Source organism: Halichoerus grypus, chromosome 1 (assembly GCF_964656455.1).
Source record: "Halichoerus grypus chromosome 1, mHalGry1.hap1.1, whole genome shotgun sequence".
Classification (NCBI taxonomy): Eukaryota; Metazoa; Chordata; class Mammalia; order Carnivora; family Phocidae; genus Halichoerus; species Halichoerus grypus.
Genome location: NC_135712.1, coordinates 126,993,172 through 127,012,753, shown reverse-complemented (window position 1 = coordinate 127,012,753; position 19,582 = coordinate 126,993,172). Strand labels below are relative to the sequence as shown.

General features: G+C 43.6%; 1 protein-coding gene across 5 annotated transcripts in view; it reads right to left on the bottom strand.

The window, feature by feature from the left end:
* The window catches only part of CPNE4 (copine 4), a 592,776-nt gene that overhangs the window by 449,468 nt on the left and 123,726 nt on the right, over positions 1 to 19,582 (bottom strand). The window contains exon 1 of one of the 5 annotated variants that reach the window (XM_036106775.2): positions 9,304 to 9,583. The exons of the other annotated variants lie outside the window; for them this stretch is intronic. Coding sequence (XP_035962668.1) covers positions 9,304 to 9,326 — 23 coding nt within the window. The 5' untranslated portion in view covers positions 9,327 to 9,583. Of the gene's footprint in view, positions 1 to 9,303; positions 9,584 to 19,582 lie in introns of those variants that run through there. 5 annotated transcript variants of the gene reach the window in all.

Below are 19,582 nucleotides of genomic sequence, written 5' to 3'. Positions count from 1 at the left end.
CTACACAGGATTATGAAAATTCACAAGCAGTCCACCTTTCTGGCAAACTATGCCAATGACCTCCCTAACCTTTTGCATCCTGTGATTGTTAAACTGGGCTGCTGAACAGTTCAGATACCTGCTCTGTGACCAATACCCCAGGCTGTTTATTGACCTAAAACTCTCTGGAGGCTGTGCACTCAGAAAGCAGTGGGTCACTGCTGAGCTGCTCATGTCCTCTTCCCTAATAGAAGGCATAGCTCAACAGGATGCCTGCTTGGAGCCAGAGGTAAGGGCTGGCGCTGGGCCTCATGGCTGCTCTGGGTCTTTCTCTGTGGCAGATGTCAAGGTCTGCAGGGTGTTTTATTAAAGGAACAAAATGCAATGGCTTCAAGATACCAGCCCTCTTCCCCATAAAGCCTTGGCCTGTGTGGAGTCAAGATCCCCAAGGACCTGCAGCTCAGCTGCTCTTGGGGGTTGGGGGTGTCTGTTCTATAAGCTTCTGGAGCTCAGCACAGCCTGCCCCCTTCCCTCCATGCTTGTTAGACACCCAGCGTGGTTTTCAGAGGCCATGTTGATGCCATATGTTCATGCCACTGAAGCATCTTACTGCCTGAGCAGAGGCACTTAGCACAAGGAAGAGCACATTGTTTTCATAGCTGGTTGGCTCTTAATACTTCCCCAGGAGACTCCAGGCTCAAAGAGAGGGTGTCTGAGGAGTTTGGGAAGATGCCAACAAGGTAAAATGTTCCCGGCGACACAGTTCAGAATGTCAGCCAGGCAGAGAGAAGGGTCCAAGTCATTAATAACAGAATTTTGGTACAAAAGAAAAAATTAAGGAAAACAATAAAGAAATTACATATGCAGAGATTTTTTTCCTTTAATGGCAAATTAACATTACTTTATGTCAGTGATTCTCACTTGACCAGGGTCAGTTTTGTCTCCCAGGGGATACTGAGCAAAGTCTGGAAATATTTTGGGTTGTCACAATGGGGCAGAAATGAGAGTGCTACTGGCACCTAGTGGGTAGAGACCAGGGATGAGGCGCAACATCCTACAGTGCACAGGACAGTCCCCAACAACAGAATTCTCTGGCCACAAATGTCAATAGTGTTGAAGTTGAGAAACACTGGGGTATATTAACACTGAACAGATAAGAAAGCTCCCTCTTCCCCTGCAACCTCATTGCACTAACAATTAAATTAGCCACATTCAGGGCGTGTAGGGAGGCATCAGGGCATGGCGTTTATTTTTTTTTTTTTTTCTTTGTATAAGAAATGACTTTAATGTAAAATACAGATGGTTTGAAAGTAAAGGATGAAAAAAGATATACCATTCTTTTTTTTTTTTTTTTTAAACTTAATTTTCTTTTTTTTTTTGTTTTTTTTTTTAATTTTTTTATTGTTATGTTAATCCCCATACATTACATCATTAGTTTTAGATTTAGTGTTCCATGATTCATTGTTTGTGCATAACACCCAGTGCTCCATGCAGAACGTGCCCTCCTCAATACCCATCACCAGGCTAACCCATCCTCCCAACCCCCTCCCCTCTAGAACCCTCAGTTTGTTTTTCAGAGTCCATCGTCTCTCATGGTTCGTCTCCCCCTCCGATTTCCCCCCCTTCATTCTTCCCCTCCTGCTACATTCTTCTTCTTCTTTTTTTCTTTCTTAACATATATTGCATTATTTGTTTCAGAGGTACAGATCTGAGATTCAACAGTCTTGCACAATTCACAGCGCTTACCAGAACACATACCCTCCCCAGTGTCCATCACCCAGTCACCCCATCCCTCCCACCCCACCCCCCACTCCAGCAACCCTCAGTTTGTTTCCTGAGATTAAGAATTCCTCATATCAGTGAGGTCATATGATACATGTCTTTCTCTGTTTGACTTATTTCGCTCAGCATAATACCCTCCAGTTCCATCCATGTCGTTGCAAATGGCAAGATCTTATTCCTTTTGATGGCTGCATAATATTCCATTGTATATATATACCACTTCTTCTTTATCCATTCATCTGTTGATGGACATCTTGGCTCTTTCCACAGTTTGGCTATTGTGGACATTGCTGCTATAAACATCGGGGTGCACGTAGCCTTTCGGGTCCCTACTTTTGTATCTTTGGGGTAAATACCCAGTAGTGCAATTGCTGGATCATATGGTAGCTCTATTTTCAACTTTTTGAGGAACCTCCATACTGTTTTCCAGAGTGGCTGCACCAGCTTGCATTCCCACCAACAGTGTAGGAGGGTTCCCCTTTCTCTGCATCCCCGCCAACATCTGTCATTTCCTGACTTGTTAATTTTAGCCATTCTGACTGGTGTGAGGTGGTATCTCATTGAGGTTTTGATTTGGATTTCCCTGATGCCGAGCGATATTGAACACTTTTTCATGTGTCTGTTGGCCATTTGGATGTCTTCTTTGGAAAAATGTCTGTTCATGTCTTCTGCCCATTTCTTGATTGGATTCTTTGTTCTTTGGGTGTTGAGTTTGATGAGTTCTTTATAGATTTTGGATACTAGCCCTTTATCTGATATGTCATTAGGGCATGGCGTTTAAAAGCAGTATCATCTAAGTGTAAGATCTAGATTTAAATTTTAGGTGCCGAACTTTTTAGCTCTGCAACCTTGGACAGGTTAACTTTGGTGAGCCTCAGTTTCCTCTTCTGCCAAACACAGGCAGAACTGGCCACCCCTAACTGGACAAAGTTTAAATTACATGAGATGATGATAAGAATGTATTTAGCACCATGTCAACACACAGCTACCAATACCTGAGTGATGATTCTTAAGGCTCAACAAAGTGAGGGCAAACAGAACAACACAGGGTTTTAAGAGAAATTTACCAAGTACCTTGGTAATTTGAGGAAATTTGAGTTTGAAAGATCTCAAGGATGCTCAGACCTGTTGCCTCTTTCCTTAGAGGGCTCTTTGGCTCCAGTGAGTCCCACCACTGTGTACTAACACCCCCACAGGCCACCTTGCTGGCCTTCCTTCACTATGACTGTTCCACTGCTCAGCCCAGGTATCTGGTCATCCTTATGTCCAGACCTCCATTGCCACAGGCCAAGCCTGACCCCAGTGATGATCTGGTCACAGAGAAGAGACTATCGATACCTGAGACTCAGGCATGTGTTTTCCTTCTGCATGGAGCCAGAGGGGCTCTGGTCTCTCTCTGCTGTTCCAATACTGAGCAGAATCAGGCCAGACTTAGCCACATCTGCCTTTGGTCCAACACCCCTCTGACCTCTCATAGCCAACATTTGCCCAACACTGTTACCTCCAGTCTTCAGAGCCCTGTCCTCAGAGCAACCCTGGAGCTCTCCTCTCCTCAAGCCCCATTTCCTGGCATGCGCGGTTTTCCCTACTGGCTTCAAAGGCACCCCAGGCAGGGGAGCACCACAGAGCATGAAGAGAAGTGCTTAGCCAGCCACACAGACTGCCTCAAAAGGCCTTCAAATCAAAGAGTTCAGAGATACTTTGGAAACCATCTAGCATAGTTTCCCCTTGCTGGTAAAACTGAAGCTCAGAAAGAAGGGACCAGGAACTGCCACTAGCCCATCAGGTCCCTTTGTGCAAATTAGAAATGGCACCCATCTGGATGGAGGCAGTCCTGAGCCAAGGTGAATACACAGGCTGACAAGTGCAAGTGGCCCAGATCTTGGGCCAAGACAGGTCTCACTGTGCACTGAACAATCCCCTGCAAAAGCTCTTGGAAGGAGTTTGCCCAAAATCACAAAAATGAGTTGTCACAGAGCTGAGATCAGACTGACAACTTCTTAGTAGAGTCCGTTATATATGGAAAATGAGTGGCTCCTGAATTCTCTGTTGTCCTTGCAAAACAAGACTTATTGGTCAAAAAATGGATTCACAATTCATCTTCCTTGTGGTCCCTTTAATGACAGAAAGGGGAAAGGCAGACAACCTGCCATGGTATGGGCTCCTTGAGGATACTTCAGACAGAGCTGGTGGCCCAGAAAAACTCAACACATTCAAAGGAGTAAGGGGGCTCCCGTAGCTGGGGAAAGGGAACCCAATCACCCAGTTCAGAGTCAACACTTAAATAAGCAAGGTCAACTCCCAAAGGACGGTTTTGTTTTGAAATTGTAACAGCCAGCATGGCATAGCTATGAAAACAGGAAATCTTTTCAGAGAAGCCCATTAAATTTCCCACCTCCTGAGTATTTCATTTGATTTTTGTGAGGAGAAAAACATGGCACATTATTAGGGGCACCTTCAGTTGGAATTAGATGAGTTATTATATACTATAGCTTAAGCAACATCAGTTTTCCTGAATGGGAACCAGCTGATGATGTCAACTTCCTTATATTGCCTCGGGACAAAAACTTCCCCCTCTTCCTCTGTCTAATCTATAGGTCAAGGGTCAGCAGACTTTTGATATAAAGGGCAGATAGCACATTTCTTCGGTTCTGTAGGCCATATGGTCTCTGTCACAACTACTCAACTCTGCCACTGTAGCACAAAATCAGCCACAGACAATATGCAAATTCATGATTGTGGCTGTGTTCCAATAAAGCTTTATTTATAAAAACTGGTGGTTAGCTAGATTGGACTCATTGGTCACAGTCTGCTATCCCCTGCTCTAGATGGTACTGAGCATGAGGTGGGCATAACCTTAGCCCCTGCTCATTGACAGGTTTTAAAGCCACCAAGATGGGATGCTCCTAGACAAACAGAAATGAGAACCCAACATGGCAAGGGTGGGAAAACCTTACTCTGATTCTACCCTTGATTATCATGGAGTTGGGAAGAAGATTAAACAGAGGAGACTGGTATCATGTAGTAAGAGAAGGGACTTATCTGGAGCATGGATGCTTCATTTTAAGATATGCCCCAAATGCTAGTTCCCATGGCATCTGTCTGGGCATCATGAGGTTAATAAATTAGTATAAGACTCTGAAAACCAGACTGGTCTCTCCTCTACATTTTCTCAGGACACCAAAGGGGTACAACCACCAAAAAGAAGGCCTCGGTAGCAGGAGCATATTTAAGAATTCATGTATGTTGTATTTCTTTAGCCAATTATATGGCTGTATCACCAACCTAAAGAGGATTTCTCAGAGGCCTAAGATCTGGAAGCCATTAACATGACTACAGGCTTTACCTTTTCTTAGGGAACAGGGAGCTCTGCTCCATGCTTGCCAGACTATGAGGGAGAAGGGTAGTGTACACCCCCAGGCATAACAACTCATCCTTTACTAGAGAGCAGAACACAAGACCAATTCCTTCTTCACGAGTAAAAAATACTGTTTTCCAGATTATGCCATAGTCCCTCCAGGACAGGGACCATATTTTGTACTTCTCAGTGTTATTATACCCTTGCCCAGTGTCCCCACAGGTCAAAATAATAATTGCTAACATCTAAGGAACAATTGTTCTACGTCAGGCATTACTCAGAGTGCTTTAAGGCCCTTCTCATTTAATAACCTCACAACAACCTATGACTCAGGGCCCACTATTTTTATTATTCCACACTGACAAATAATGGAACTGGGACACAAAGAGATTGAGTAATTTGCCCAAAATCATGCAGCTGCAAGTGATGGAGTCCAGATTTGAACCCTGGTATCCCAGCTCCAGAGCCAGTGCTCTTAACTTCTGTGTAATACTGCTTCTAATAATGCAACCAATATAGGTGATCAATAAATGTTTGGGGCCAATGACAGTAGTCACTCTGAGAGATGAGAAACAAAAAACAAGGTCCGAATTGAAGCTAAGCCAAATTGTGCATGATTGCCAGTAGACTCATTCTGAGCCACTCTCTCCTGAAGTGGGCAACACTGTACTGTCTTGTCCCCTCTCAGAGGGGAGCCGAGTTCTAAGAGTGGTGGATGCCACTGAAAGAGCTATAAGGAGACAGGTCTGCAGCTCTGTTTAAGAAAGCCCATTTTCAATAGCATCAGGCTGGAATGCCCTGGAAATAAGCCAACAGCTGGAAATGATGCTCTCTCTAGGTATTCTCAGAACCTTCTCTAAGGGGACAGGGTAGAGAAAATGGCCCCAGGGCAAACTCCCACTCCCATCTCCCCATCTCCCCATCTCTCCAGGATCCCGCTTCTGGGGAATGCAGGGGTCAAGCATTCTGAATTTCCCAGTGATTGGGATGAAGACTAGAGGTAGCTGAGGAGGAAGAGGAGGAGAAGCTCTACTTAGCAGGGGCTAGAAATGATGGCCTTCTTCATTAGAACACTTGGATTTTCCTTCCTCAATATCCAGATTATTTTGGTTTTTCTTTTCTTTTTTTTTTTTTTAATGTTTTTGATTCAGAAGCTATTTTAATCTGTTTTTCTTGTCTAACATTGGCATTTGGGAGTAGGAAATGTAGTCTAATTATAGTTTTGATTACGTCCCATGGTATATAGGGAGGGTCACACTTCTATTGTCTTTTAATATATTGTGTTCTTGGCTTCTGTCTTTCACAAAACAGTACTTAATAGTTTCGAGCAATTGGATAGCTTTTAATTAGCTCAGTATTCTATACCTCCAAAGTCATTATATCATGTTATTGAGAGAGTGTGCAGTAAGTCTGACTGCTTTTTTTAAATGAGAATATTTTTCAAACAGACCCTATCTATCTTTGTGAAAGACCTCTATATTCTTGAAAAATATTTTATCCTCCATTTTAAAAATCTTTCTTCAAAATTCTGTTAAATCACTCCTACTGAAATGTAAAACAATACTATTTGATTTATTCTACTGATCAAATATTTAATTTCTTTATCATTGCTTTCTTTGTCTAACATATTTTGGTAATAGGGTACAAAAATTCTGTGTATCAAATGATTTCCAAGAGTCAGAGAATCTTTATTCATATTCTGGTTTTTCTTTAATCTGCTAAAGATCTGGTCCAAATCACTTTGGCCCAAATTACTACATTTCTCTGTACCTACGTTTCCCTCATTTATAACATGGAATTGAATAAAACATTTCAAAATTGGGCACCTGGGTGGCCCAATCAGTTAAGCAACTGCCTTCCGCTCAGGTCTCAGTCCCGGAGTCTTGGGATTGGGCCCCGTGTCAGGCCCCCTGCTCAGTGGGAAGTCTGCTTCTTCCTCTCCTCCTGCTTATGCTCTCTCTCTGTCCCTCTCTTTCAAGTAAATAAATAAAATCTTTTTAAAAAAATTTCAAAATTGCCTTTTGACAATACCATTCTAGGATAGCTTATAGTGAGGCTTCCATTTACCACCAGGACCATCTTGCCTCTTTCTGCTACAAGATAACCCTTTTAACCATATTTCATCTGATGAAGGAAGGGGGAAAAAAATCGAATAGACCCTAAGCATCACCACACTGTCCTTGGAGGGAAAAGGAATTCTATGTTCTAACTCCCAGACACACACACACACACACACACACACACACACACACACACTCTAACTCCCAGACACACACACACACACACACACACACACACACACGACATATATGACACCTGAATATGAACTTTCCAATAATCAGCTGTAATGTACCAGTGAGAAAATATCTTTTTTGAGGAGCCAGAAAATATTTGACAAAGGGATTATTTCCTTTACTTAAGGGCAAAAATCAAAAGGCACAAGGTGAGGGGATTCCAGCCATCCTATATCTCCTAAGGAATGCTGCCAATGAGGGTAAACTGTTAAATGCATCGCATGGAACAATCACAGAGAAATGCCAGCCTCAGCAGGAACAAATTTAGAATCTTGAACTTCACCAGAGTGTATCAGTCAGATTTCATTCAAGTCACTGCCAGGAAAGAGCCAGACATCAGGCTAGGATCAGGGCTCATCAGGCACCTGAAAATAAAATACTCCTTCATGGATTGGAGATACTGGAAATAAATACTATGAATTGGTTTCAACTCATAAGACATACATTTACTATGGAAACATCCAAGAACACAGGTTAAATGTACATATCAAGGAGCAAGAAAAACAGGAGAGTTTCCTGACGTATAAGATTGAACAGTGTAAAAGTCAAGACAATCTCTAAGATCCTAGTGACCCTGAGCCACTGCAATAAAAAGCAAACAAAAATCTAACAACATGCCAAACACTGCATCCTGGATTGGACTCTACCATACTGGATCAGCCACACCAGGAATTCCAACTGAGATCTTTGACTTCCTGGCTCTCTGAGATCTCCAGCACATCAGACATTCACCCTAAGAGTGGCACTTTGGCTCACCCAACAGCTGCCAAAAGTTAAAGACTGGGATTTCAACCACAACTGGGAAATACATCTCGAATGCTCTCTCCTCAATTCAGACTTCCATTCCAAGTGGCTCTTCACATGCAGCATAAACTGACCAATCTACTGATCAAGGCAGGGTCTGAGATAAACTGAATGATTTCCCTGAGCCCATTGCCAGCTGAAGAGAAGTGGCACCTGGGGGTAAATATGGAAACTAGATTGGAGAAGGCAGTGTGCTCAGGAGAGGAGAAGCCAAAGGAGTTGGAAGAGAGGAAAACAGCTACCCCTGGAACTTTCCCTTGGAAAAGGAAGACGGGGGGTGGGGGGAGGGGATGCTGAGCTTTTACTTACATCAGTCTCCCTTCCTGGACTGAAATTTTCTCCTCTCTAAATATTAAAATCCTCTTTGAAACCCCAGTTTACATTACTTCTCTCTAAGACTTCCCCAAACCCATCCACCTCACAAAAAATGCTCCATTCCCTGAACTCAGAATGTCTCTCATTCCACTTACCTAGCAATGATGCTCTGACATCTGACATCTGACAATGATGCAATGACACTGTCTCACATCATCTCACATTCTTGTTTTGTGACATCATATAACTGTTACACTACTATTTGGCTTCTCACATACGCATGCCTTGATTCCTAACTTTGATCTTAACACTCTTGAAAGGGAAGTCCGTAATTATTTTAGCGTTTTTCTCTAAGGCAGTAAACTGCACATGGTAGGTGTTCAACATATGCTAATGATTAAGGAAGACGAAAAAGGAAGGTAAGAGTAGGGGAGAGGTAATACGGAACAAAAATGCCCCATGGTAGCATGAGGGTGACCTGTTGTACCAGGGAGGGACTCAGAATTCCACGCAAGCTAAGAACCAACAGCACCCGGGAGACACCTGGATACATCTATTGATTTAAAGGAAGGATGTCAGGAAAGGAAGAATGGACGGAAGAAAAGGATGATAAAAAGGGAAGAAAGTAAGAAGGGGAAAGAAAGAGGGAAGGATGGAGAAGAGCAGAACGAAAGAAAGGAAGGGTGGAAAGAAAAACGGAAAAGCAGAAGAAAGGGTGGGAGGAAGGAGGGTAGAATAAAAGAAAAGGAAGGGGCAGAGGACAAGTCTTACCCTTGTACTTCTGGATCTTCCATTTTTATATTATCTCTTGTTCCAAAATATTTCTTGGTGCCTTACAGCGCGCCCAGCACCTAGTCCCAGGCTTGTCGGTGCTCCTGCATAAAGCTGTATGTAAACCACCTCCAACACCAATTTGCTTCACTGGCCGGCACCCACCATCTCCTGCAGGTACAGTGCCTCTGATCTTGGGAAATCAGCCCCAGGAAGGCTGCATTTCATGGCCCAGGGCTTACAGCTCTGGAGGATGTCCGGGCAGAAGCCTGAGGCACTACTGGCTGGCCACCAGGAGTTGCAGTAGGAGGTCTTCTCCTCTTATTTGTGCCAAGGTGTCACATGACACACTCAGTCCACTGGCTCCCTGGGCAGCCCATCGGGGAATCAGGGCTCTGAGGCTCCACGGGGTGGGGGCAGGGGAGTGCCTCTGAGGATACTCACCGGCATCCAGCCATGCCTCCTTCACCACCAACCCCCTGAGGCGCTGCCATTGGGCCTCCTCCATCCACCCCTGAAGACCCAGACACTCAATCTGGACTGTGCCCTGGACAATGCAGGAAGGCTAGAGTCTACCTCCTGACAAATGCACAGCTCTTTGTGGTAACCCAAAAAAAGATCCCAGGCAGCGCCGGGCTTCCCAAGATGTCTCCAGCTCCACTGTTCCCTTTTCCCTCTAACAGAAATGCCACAACGTTATAAATGTTCATGTACATACTTTTTTAAAAAGAAATTTGCCCTGGGAAACATATCCACTGAGGAGACAATGAAGGGGTTGTTGATGGGAAAAGGAGAAGGTCTATGTCCGTAAACCCCTGAAATTAGCAACAGACTTGGGTACAAATAGGTGTGTTTGCTTTTCAGGTGAGAAAGTCCATGGCTTTCAGTAGATTCTCCAAGGGAATGGTGACCTAAACAAGATTAAAACTATCACCCTATATACGGCAAATGGCTGGGGACTCATCAGTCAGGAAAAGCAGGCCTGGTTAGTTTGCCAAAGACAACTGAATTTCATGAGGAATTAACTATTTCACTAAAATGACAACTGAATTTTAAAATAAGAGCTTTCCTCCCCTTCCACCCCTCATCTCAGAGGTGAACGGTCAGTCTTTGTGCCTGTCTGTACCCACCAGCCCTGCAGCCTGTGTCTGCTGGCGATGGCAGGGGAAGGCCATTTAAACTTGTGACACTTCATTAAGCCCATGCCCACTGCCACCACAACTCTAAATTAAAGTAAACCAATTCCAAATGAGCAAGCCTTGAAATGCTCTCCCTCTGTCCATCCAAACGCGCTCTACAGAAATAAAATGAGCGGTTTTAGAGGAGGTTACAGTTGTAATACACCATATCGTCTTGAAACTTAAAATATCACTGGAAGTATAACCAGAGATACATGTGAAATATTTCACTAAGCCCTAAATTAGCACCGCAGGGACATGAAGGGTGATTCGATTGCTACAGAATAAAATGAAGCCGAGAAAAATCAGGGCGACGCACTTGAGCAAGCATCGAAACACAAAATAATGGGAAAATCTGCTTTATCACTTTATTTTTAAAAAGCCGTTAGCAGACTCTGCAGCAGTTAATCACTGCTCACATATGGCATGGCTGTCACCTTTATGAATCATGTTTTATCTTGAAAAGATTGTCCTTTATTACCTTTCCTTTTGCATGTTCCTAAGGAGATGTGAAACAAGAAAATAGGAAAAGCTCTGAGGTTCTCCATGCCAGGATCAACATTTACAAATAAAGCAAGCAGGGAAGTATGTTAAAGTTTTAAATTATGTCCAATTTTGTGAAGCTGGATATTAGCATCTTCATTTCCAAGCTGCAGAAACAGTGCCATCTCTTACCCAAAGGAACTTCTAACTCTTAAGACTTTGCCTTGATAGCACATGAAATCTAAGCCCTAGGTAGCGAGTAGCAGAAATACTCAGATAGCTCTTGTTTTAGATGAAGGATTTGAATAAATTTGATTCAAAATAAAAGACATGGTATTGCATCAGTCTGTAACCTTACCTCTGAAAAACAAATTTGATGAATGAAGGTAAATATACAGTAACTGGGACCTATGAAGATACACATATAAAGGAATAAGGAATGTTTACAATCATATGCATATGATTTGTCCACTTTATTTTTTTTAAAGATTGTATTTTTTTATTTGAGAGAGAGAGAGAGCACGAGCACAAGCAGGGGGAGGGGCAGAGGGAGGAGCAGGCTCCCCACTGAGCAGGGAGCCTGACTCAGGGCTCGATCCTGAGACTCCAGGAGCTGAAGGCAGACGCTTACCTGACTGAGCCACCCAGGGGCCCCTGTCCACTTACTTTAAAAAACAGAATGAGAGTCAACCAGTATGAAACTCAAGGCTCAGGAAATGTGCCTCAATGCTCTCTCTTGACACAACCCTGCCACTTTAACTGAACTGCTACATTAGCCATACTTCAGCAGACCAAAAAACACTCTGCGTCCAGTCCTGAGACTAATGGCTCTCAGAACTTCTAAGAATTAATTAGGAGCTCTCGGAAACTAACATCCGAGAAAGGAACAAATTCAGCTCTTCAGCCAGAAGGACCAGAAGGCAGTCTTTCCATGCAACACACCTTTACCCATGGAGCTTCGGGGTGCCAGAGTCAGAATGTGGTACAAACTGCAGGGTGCCAGTGTCAGCCCTGTCCGGTCCTCCTCCCCTCTTCTTTCTGAATGGGAAGTGGTCTGGGTCCTGCCTGTGAAAGCCAAGAGCTTGTGAGCCGGCTTTCCCCGCCTCAGCCCCCGGGGCTGCTCACCATCCTGCTTGCTCTCAGCTGTCGGACCTGCCAGTGAGTAAGGCGCTTACCATGAGGGAAGGCAGGCAGGGCTGCTCCATCCGTACCCAGTGCTCTGGATGCGGGAGTGCCCGAAAGGAAACCCGGGTGCAGCCTGGGATGTGGATGCGGAGGCTGAGGCTCTGCTCGCATCTCAGCAAAGGCAGCATGTCACCCTCCCAAATGAACGAATTAATAAATGATAACCCCTTGGTCAAATCTGTGGAACTGAGCACATGGAAACCCTGTCCCCAGGAAAGGGGACAGTGGGAACTCCAGTTCCTAAAGAGGGGCACAATGTATGCTTTGAAGCAGGAGATGGCTACCCAAATCACACCACAGAGCATGAGCCCTTCTCCCAGGATGACACGGCTCTTATTCCCCTCCCCCCAGAGGTGGAGGACAGTAAGAGCCAGGAGATTACCATCACCTCTCCCTCCTCCATCCCCCACCAAGTAGGCAATCAATAGCTCTCTACCCCCCTGTAGGGCAATTTTGGAAACCAGAGGGAGTGTGATTTCCACCTATGATTTTGGTGCATGAGCAGAGGGACATCAAGCACATCTGGTATGTGCCCAAGATTATACCAAGAGCTGCTGAACGTGAACAATAAACATGTTGTTCAAGCCCATCTCCATAAACTGACTCAGAAAAAGTATTTAGCATGATTTTGATGCTCTCAACTGTTAAACTGCATGTCTCTCTCCATGTAGGACACCTGATAATACTGTGATAGTGAACCGTCATGCTTTTTGACCCTGAGTAATAATTCCAGCTGATGCTAAATTAATATGACTGAGCGTGACTCAAGAAGCTGTGGCTGTCACTTTGGCAGACTGGGGTGCAAGGTACTGAGGGTGTCTTGCCTCCCCTCTCTCTCTCTCTAATATGTAAAATAGTCCTGTAAAAAGGACCCTTAGAGATCAAATCAGATACTTTGGTTTTATAAATGGGGAAATGGAACCCAGACCATAAACCATTCATCTAGAAACTCCCCATTATTCATCCTACAAGCACCTACTATGTACAAGATCTTCACAACGCATAGCAACAAAATTCTATCATTTAGATATTTGGTCTAAAGGCCAAATGTCAGAGTAATACTCCTAGTGCTTTTAAGTCTATGTACATTTCCCATCTGGGGATGGCCAAATAGAAATACGTCCCAAGTACAGGAACTGGCAAACTTTTTCTACAAAGAGCAAGACAGTAGGCTGTGTGGGCTATACGGTCTGCTGTCACAACTACTCGGTTCTGGCACTGTATTATGAAAGTAACTATCGGCAATTAACAGGTGTGACTGTGTTCCAATAAAACTTTATTTACAAAAAAAAGTCTGCATGCTGGATTTGGCCCACAGGCTGTATTTTCTGACACTTGCCCTTAGTGGGTCTCATTTGACAATGACCTTTTGGGGCTGCAGATCTTAAGTTTGCCTTAATCGGGTCATATTCAATCTCAAACCTTCCTTAGATTCATAAAAGTTATAAAGTATATATAAAGGAAAAATCACAGAACAAGAGTTTTAGAGAATGAACCTATAACCAGCTATTATAACTATCCACAAAACACAGGGAAGGAATGGGAATCATAAATAGAACTGCTCCTGCCCATCCAAGCAAAGAGGGACAGAAGTTTTCATCTAAGTAACCAAGCACTGAGCCTTCCTGATTGGATATCATCTCTTCTCCCCAGTTTAGGAAAGATGACGTTCCTAGGATATCAGGCAGATTCCCATCATTCTGTCCCCATGGACAATAACTCCCATGCATTCCTGCTGGAGGCAAGTCTAAGTTGGGCTGCTTAGCTTGGTTGGCAGGGCAGACTCAAAGGGTCAGTAAGCAGGTCTGATCTTCCCTGAGTTCATTCCCCTGGGCAGGGGGGTGGGGTGGGGGTGGTGAGTGAGGAGAAGGGGGCCAGCATCCTTCCCTGTTTGTGTCTGCTTTAGAGAAAAGGGATCTCAAAAGTGGCCCCAGCAACCTGCAAAACCAACAGGGTTCATCACTGAGAGTGAGTGTGTGTTGCTCACCCGAACCCATGGAGTCTGAATTTGAGAATTTGGGGCAAAAAGCTCACAACTTAAAAACAGCATCAAAAACTTGGCTGAAAGGGTTCCCAGGAGATGGTCCTCATGGAACATATCACACAGACTCCCGTTTGATGTGAGTGAAGAGAAGACGTGACTGGCAAGTACGCTCATTTATGCCCTAGGCCCTCCTCCAACTGCCGCTTTCCAGAAAGGGAATTCCTTTACAAAGTTATAATTACCCAGCAGAATGTGCCCTTTACACAGAGACACCATGTGAAAGAATCCATGCTGCCTCTGGCCAACTCATAGAAATGCTTCATGTCAAATTTTGGCTTTTAAGGAAGATGACAATGAGCACCTCGCATCACATTTTTCCACTTGTTTGTTTTGGCTGTGGGACGTGCCTCTGTGACACCAAACATCTGGATAAACATTTTTAAAGTGTCCCTGTGAACCAGTGATCCAGGTGTTCACTGTCAAAAAGACCAAACAGTCAAAGGACTGGAAGATTTACCCTCTTTCCAACTTCTCATCCAAGGATCTGCTACATCTCAATCACCGCCCTGACCCTGCTGCAGCATCGCCCTTAGTTCATTGGCTTCTATGAAAATAAAAAGAGATTTGAATTCATTCATTGATCATCAGTTGAGAACCACACTGAGTTATGTCAGCTCTGATTTGGTTGATTTTACTCAGTAAAACTTAACGATGCCATAAAGCATTAGGAGTTGGCCGGAGCATCAGTGTCTGAACAACCACGGACCATTACACACCAAAGGAAAGTATCTACTAGGACTTCTCATTCCCGTTAGATAATGAATAAAAATGATGGCAAGGGGCAGTATTTCGGTCATTAGCCCACAGTTAAACACAACTCAGCTGCCAACATGACACAAAGGCCACAGCTCTGGAGTCTAATCGTTCATCTCTTCCTCCCACAGTAATGAGGCAGCAGGAGAGAGCCCTCAGCTTCTTCCTTGGGCTTCCCTTTCGCTGGCAGGTGCCCTGGGGAACCCTGAAGGTAACACATGTCACAAACGTGCATGAACTGTATCTTTCTAAATGCCCTCGGCTGGGATAGAGATCCTTCGATGAGTAATAAAGCCACCACATCTCAGTTTGGTCTGGGATAGACAGTTTAACTGTCACTTTTCCTTATCGTAAATGTGCATACACGTACATGCTGACACACATAAAAATGTAAGAAAGCAATTCCAAAGCAGGTCAGCCTTTTCTTTAGGAAGTTCCCATCACTAGAAATATAGGCTAAGGCTTCAGAGAGGCTCCCGTATTAAAAAAAAAAAAAAAAAAAAAAAAAGTTTAGGAGGAGATGAGACATCTTTGCTGGCTACAAAAGTCATTGAAACAAATTAGGGTTGAGAATCTAAGAAAAATGGTACTATTGGCATCATGGTTTAGTGCAACAGTTCTCAAGAGGTGAACCACTTTAACTTCCAATACAGTAAATGTGGACAGATTTAACCTAAACAAACAAAAGCTCTTCCGGGGTCTTTAATAATTTTTGAGAGTGGAAAGGGGCTCTAAGACCAAAAAGTCTAAGAACTTCTGATTTAGTGGAAGGAATATGCATTTTGGAGTAAGGTGGTTTTCAAGTTTGTTTTTGTCTCCTCTGTCTCCCATTAGCTGTGTAACCTTAGCTGAGTTACTCAGCTTCTCTGGACTTCCATTTTCTATGGATCAGACTAATTACCCTTATAATTTTCTGTTCAAGCAAGTTTCCCTGCTGAAACATGATATCCACAAGGTCAGGATTATGTCTGTATGGTCCCTCCAGATCCCCTGAGCCTAACACAGCACATGGCATGATACATGATAGGGTCTCAATAAATAATTATGAATTGATTATGAATCAATAAGTAATTAAGAACTATCCATGATAGGCTGGACAGTTGCGAGGATTAAATAAGATAATATGCATAAAGTGACCGGTGAGGTCCCTGGCATATCGCAAATGTCACAGTGGCTCAGAAAATATCAGAGCCCTTTCTTTACCACTAATGCTGTTCTCAGTTGTACCACACAGGATAGAAAATGCACAGCTTGTCTACAGGAAGTGAATATTTAAGACTTGGTTCTCAAAGGGTGGTCCCCAAACCAGGAGCATCAGCCTCACCTGGGAAATTGTCAGAGATACAAATGAATTGGCTCCAATGCTAGACCGACCAAATCAGAACCTGGCAGGGGCCAGGAGACATCTATTTGTGTTGTAACAAGTTTTGCAGGAGATTCTGATTTCGTCCTCAAGTGTGAGAACCACAGCTTTGAGACTTGCATTGGTCTCTCTGAAAAGAGTATTTTATGGCTAGTAGCATTTTGGACTTTGATAGCAGATAGAGTACCCAATACGTCTATTGCTGGCTGCCTGCAATCTTTTTTGAACAAAGGTAGATGATACATAAAGTCAACTATAATAAATGTCTGTTGCTGGGCCTTGCAGGGCAGTGTGATTGATTTTGCATTCTGGCTGTATATCTGGGGGCCAGCACTAAACATACTCTGCATCTGAAATAAAGCTGGAACCAGCAGGGACAGAGGAGGTTTTATCTTAGAGAAACCCCAGCATAACCCTTGAGTCATCTCTGTGGCTAGGCATACAATTTGTGGGTGGGAACAGGGAAGGGGGAGGGGAGAAAGGTAAATGGCTCTGCGGTAGCTATGGGGAGCGTACATTTCATTGCTGATTTCCATCAGACCTTCATAAACACACTCCCAGTCTTCACAGCTCCCTTGCAGTATAGCAATCCACTACCATCAGGGTAATCACTCATAAGCTCTAAACTGTGAGGGGTGCCACCAGCCAGTACTAGTTGCAATGTGAGTAATTTCCATGTGCCTGCAATCCGATGGGCACTTGGGGCACTACAGATATGCACTGTATCCTTCGAGGCTCACCGCTATCCTAGGCTATGGGCACTACCATTACTCACTTTACATCTGTGGAAATTGAACTTCAAGACATGGAGCAGAGCTAGGATTCAAACCCACCAATGCCTGACTACAAATTTATGCTTTTCACTAAAAGTTCTACCTACCTATATACAGCACAGAGTATAACCTTGTAAATATAATGGAGCGCATTTTAGGGAGGGGATATGATTCAATGAATGAAGTAAAACTCACCCAGAGTCAAAATAATCCTCCCCCCAAAGAATCCCATAAATTGTTCATCAAGTGCAATATATATTACATTACATATACAATGTCTACAGTAATATATCTATACCACTGCGAACATTAATTTAGATTATATTCAAAATATAAATGAGATTATTAATTTAGAATAATCAAAATACAGTGAGAACATGTTTAATAAATGAGAGAGGGTGTAGAATTGATTTTGAATTAAGTTCAATGTATACTGTAGCCACCCACCAACCTGGCCTCACGCAGGAGACGTGCTAAGGGAGTGGGCACGCACACTGGGTGAGAGAGGGTCATCTATGTTCCAGAAGGTTCTAGGCACTCAGGAGTTATTGCAAGAAGTGCACTATACAACTGCTACCCAGAAAAGCCTGTGATATGCCAGAGTGGACCCAGCCATGTCTGGTGACATTACAGGGCAGGGGCTAGAGCCCAGGCAAGCCGTGGGAGCACGTGAAAAAGGGGATCTGAGCCTTCGTGAGAGAAGCAGCTGTAGAAGGATGGGTAAGAAACAAAGATCATAGGAAATAGGGATTTGAACAAAACACCGTAGCTTTGGAATTGGGGTGGGGACACCCTAGATTTGAATCCTCCCCTGTTGCTAGTGCTTCAGCATTGACCCAATTATTTATAATATGGGACTAATGATATCTAACCCACAGAATATGTATTTGTAGTGATTACATATGTGTTTATGTTTATACAGTGGAATTTTATTTTTTATGCAAGATAAATGGGTATTATCTGAAATTAAAATCACTTTTGAAAAGGTACTGTATCCTCCTTTAAATCTTCTCTGGGAACAATGGAGAGGAGGAGTGGGAGGCTAAGAAAAAAGTAACACTTAGTGCACACCTATGATGCAGGTCCTCTGCTTTATCCGCATTTTTACAAACAAGGAAATAAGGCTCAGAGAGATTTGGTAATTTTCCCAAAGCCAAACAGCTATTGAGTGGCAAAGCCAGAATTCGAACAAAGTCTGTTTACCTTCAAAGCTGAAGCCCACATCCTAACAAAACTCGGGCAAATATTTGTCTTTACCAAATTGCATTGCAACCTAGTGATCTCTTGGCACACTCCTAAATAAGACTGAGGAAGAAGGAAGTAACATTGTCCACGCAGTCAACCAGAACTTTTTGAACAATGGCTGGATGCCTGGCCCTGTTTGGGGTCCAGCAGTGACCAAGACAGGGACAGTCCTGCTCCTGTGAAGCACGAAGTGGAAGGAAAGATGCATGCAGCATGGGGCCAGGGCAAAGGGTGCGGAATCCTCTGTCTTGCCCTAACTCAACTACCAAACAGCCTGCCTCAGTGATTTCACCCTGCTGGGCCTCAGTTTTTTCATCTGGAAAACAGGAAAGGGCTATACCTAATTTGATAGGATTGTCAGGCTCTCACATTCTCTGATTCCATAAGAAGCATTTACTTTCCTGTCTCTATAAAATTCAAATCGGGCCATGAGCTTTGATGAATGTTATTCACCCACCCCTCCTGCTCCAAACCAGCTATTTCTACCCTTTTCCTCTTATCAGGACTTTCCTCCAACATGATAGACAATCTGTCAAGTCACAGAATTCCAACCATGGACTCTAGGAACTCTGCAGCCTACCTAGTCAGAGAAAATTAACACACGAGGCCCAAGGTGCCCACCCCTGGTGCCACATCCACAAGATCTCATAGACAAACCTCCTTGACTTCTCCATTTTGTCACTGGAATTTTTGTCTCTAAGTTACTTGTTGAAACAACTGTACAAAATATAACAAAGACATCAAATCAGGTACCCTGTGCCCCAGGGTCTTCAAATAACTTAAAAGCTTTTCTGCCACTTGAAGGATAATGATAAAACATTTCTTTTAACCATTCTACTATGACCCTTATTATTTTTCATTTTTATTGATATTTATATTGAATACACCTTTCAATACTTTAAGAACAGAATCCTTATTTAGATTGTTCCAGACCCACCCGTTAGTGATGAGTTCCTTGTTGTGTTGTTTTACTTCTTTCATGATTCCTTTAAAAATCATTTTCCTCTTCAAATGGATTAAGTCAATTATATAGGCATTTATCTTATGATATAGATGAAGCTAAAAGGGTGGTGGTACCACAGGGTGGTGGTACGAGCTGACTGGATTTAAGAACCTCCATCAGCACTGCTAAACATACACGCAAACTTAAGTTTGAGTGAGATTTCCCCCGACCCCAGTCCTTCCTCTCCTTCAGAATCACCCTCCCCGGACCAGGTTCCTTGACATCCAGGGAGAAGCAAAAACAGCTGAGTAT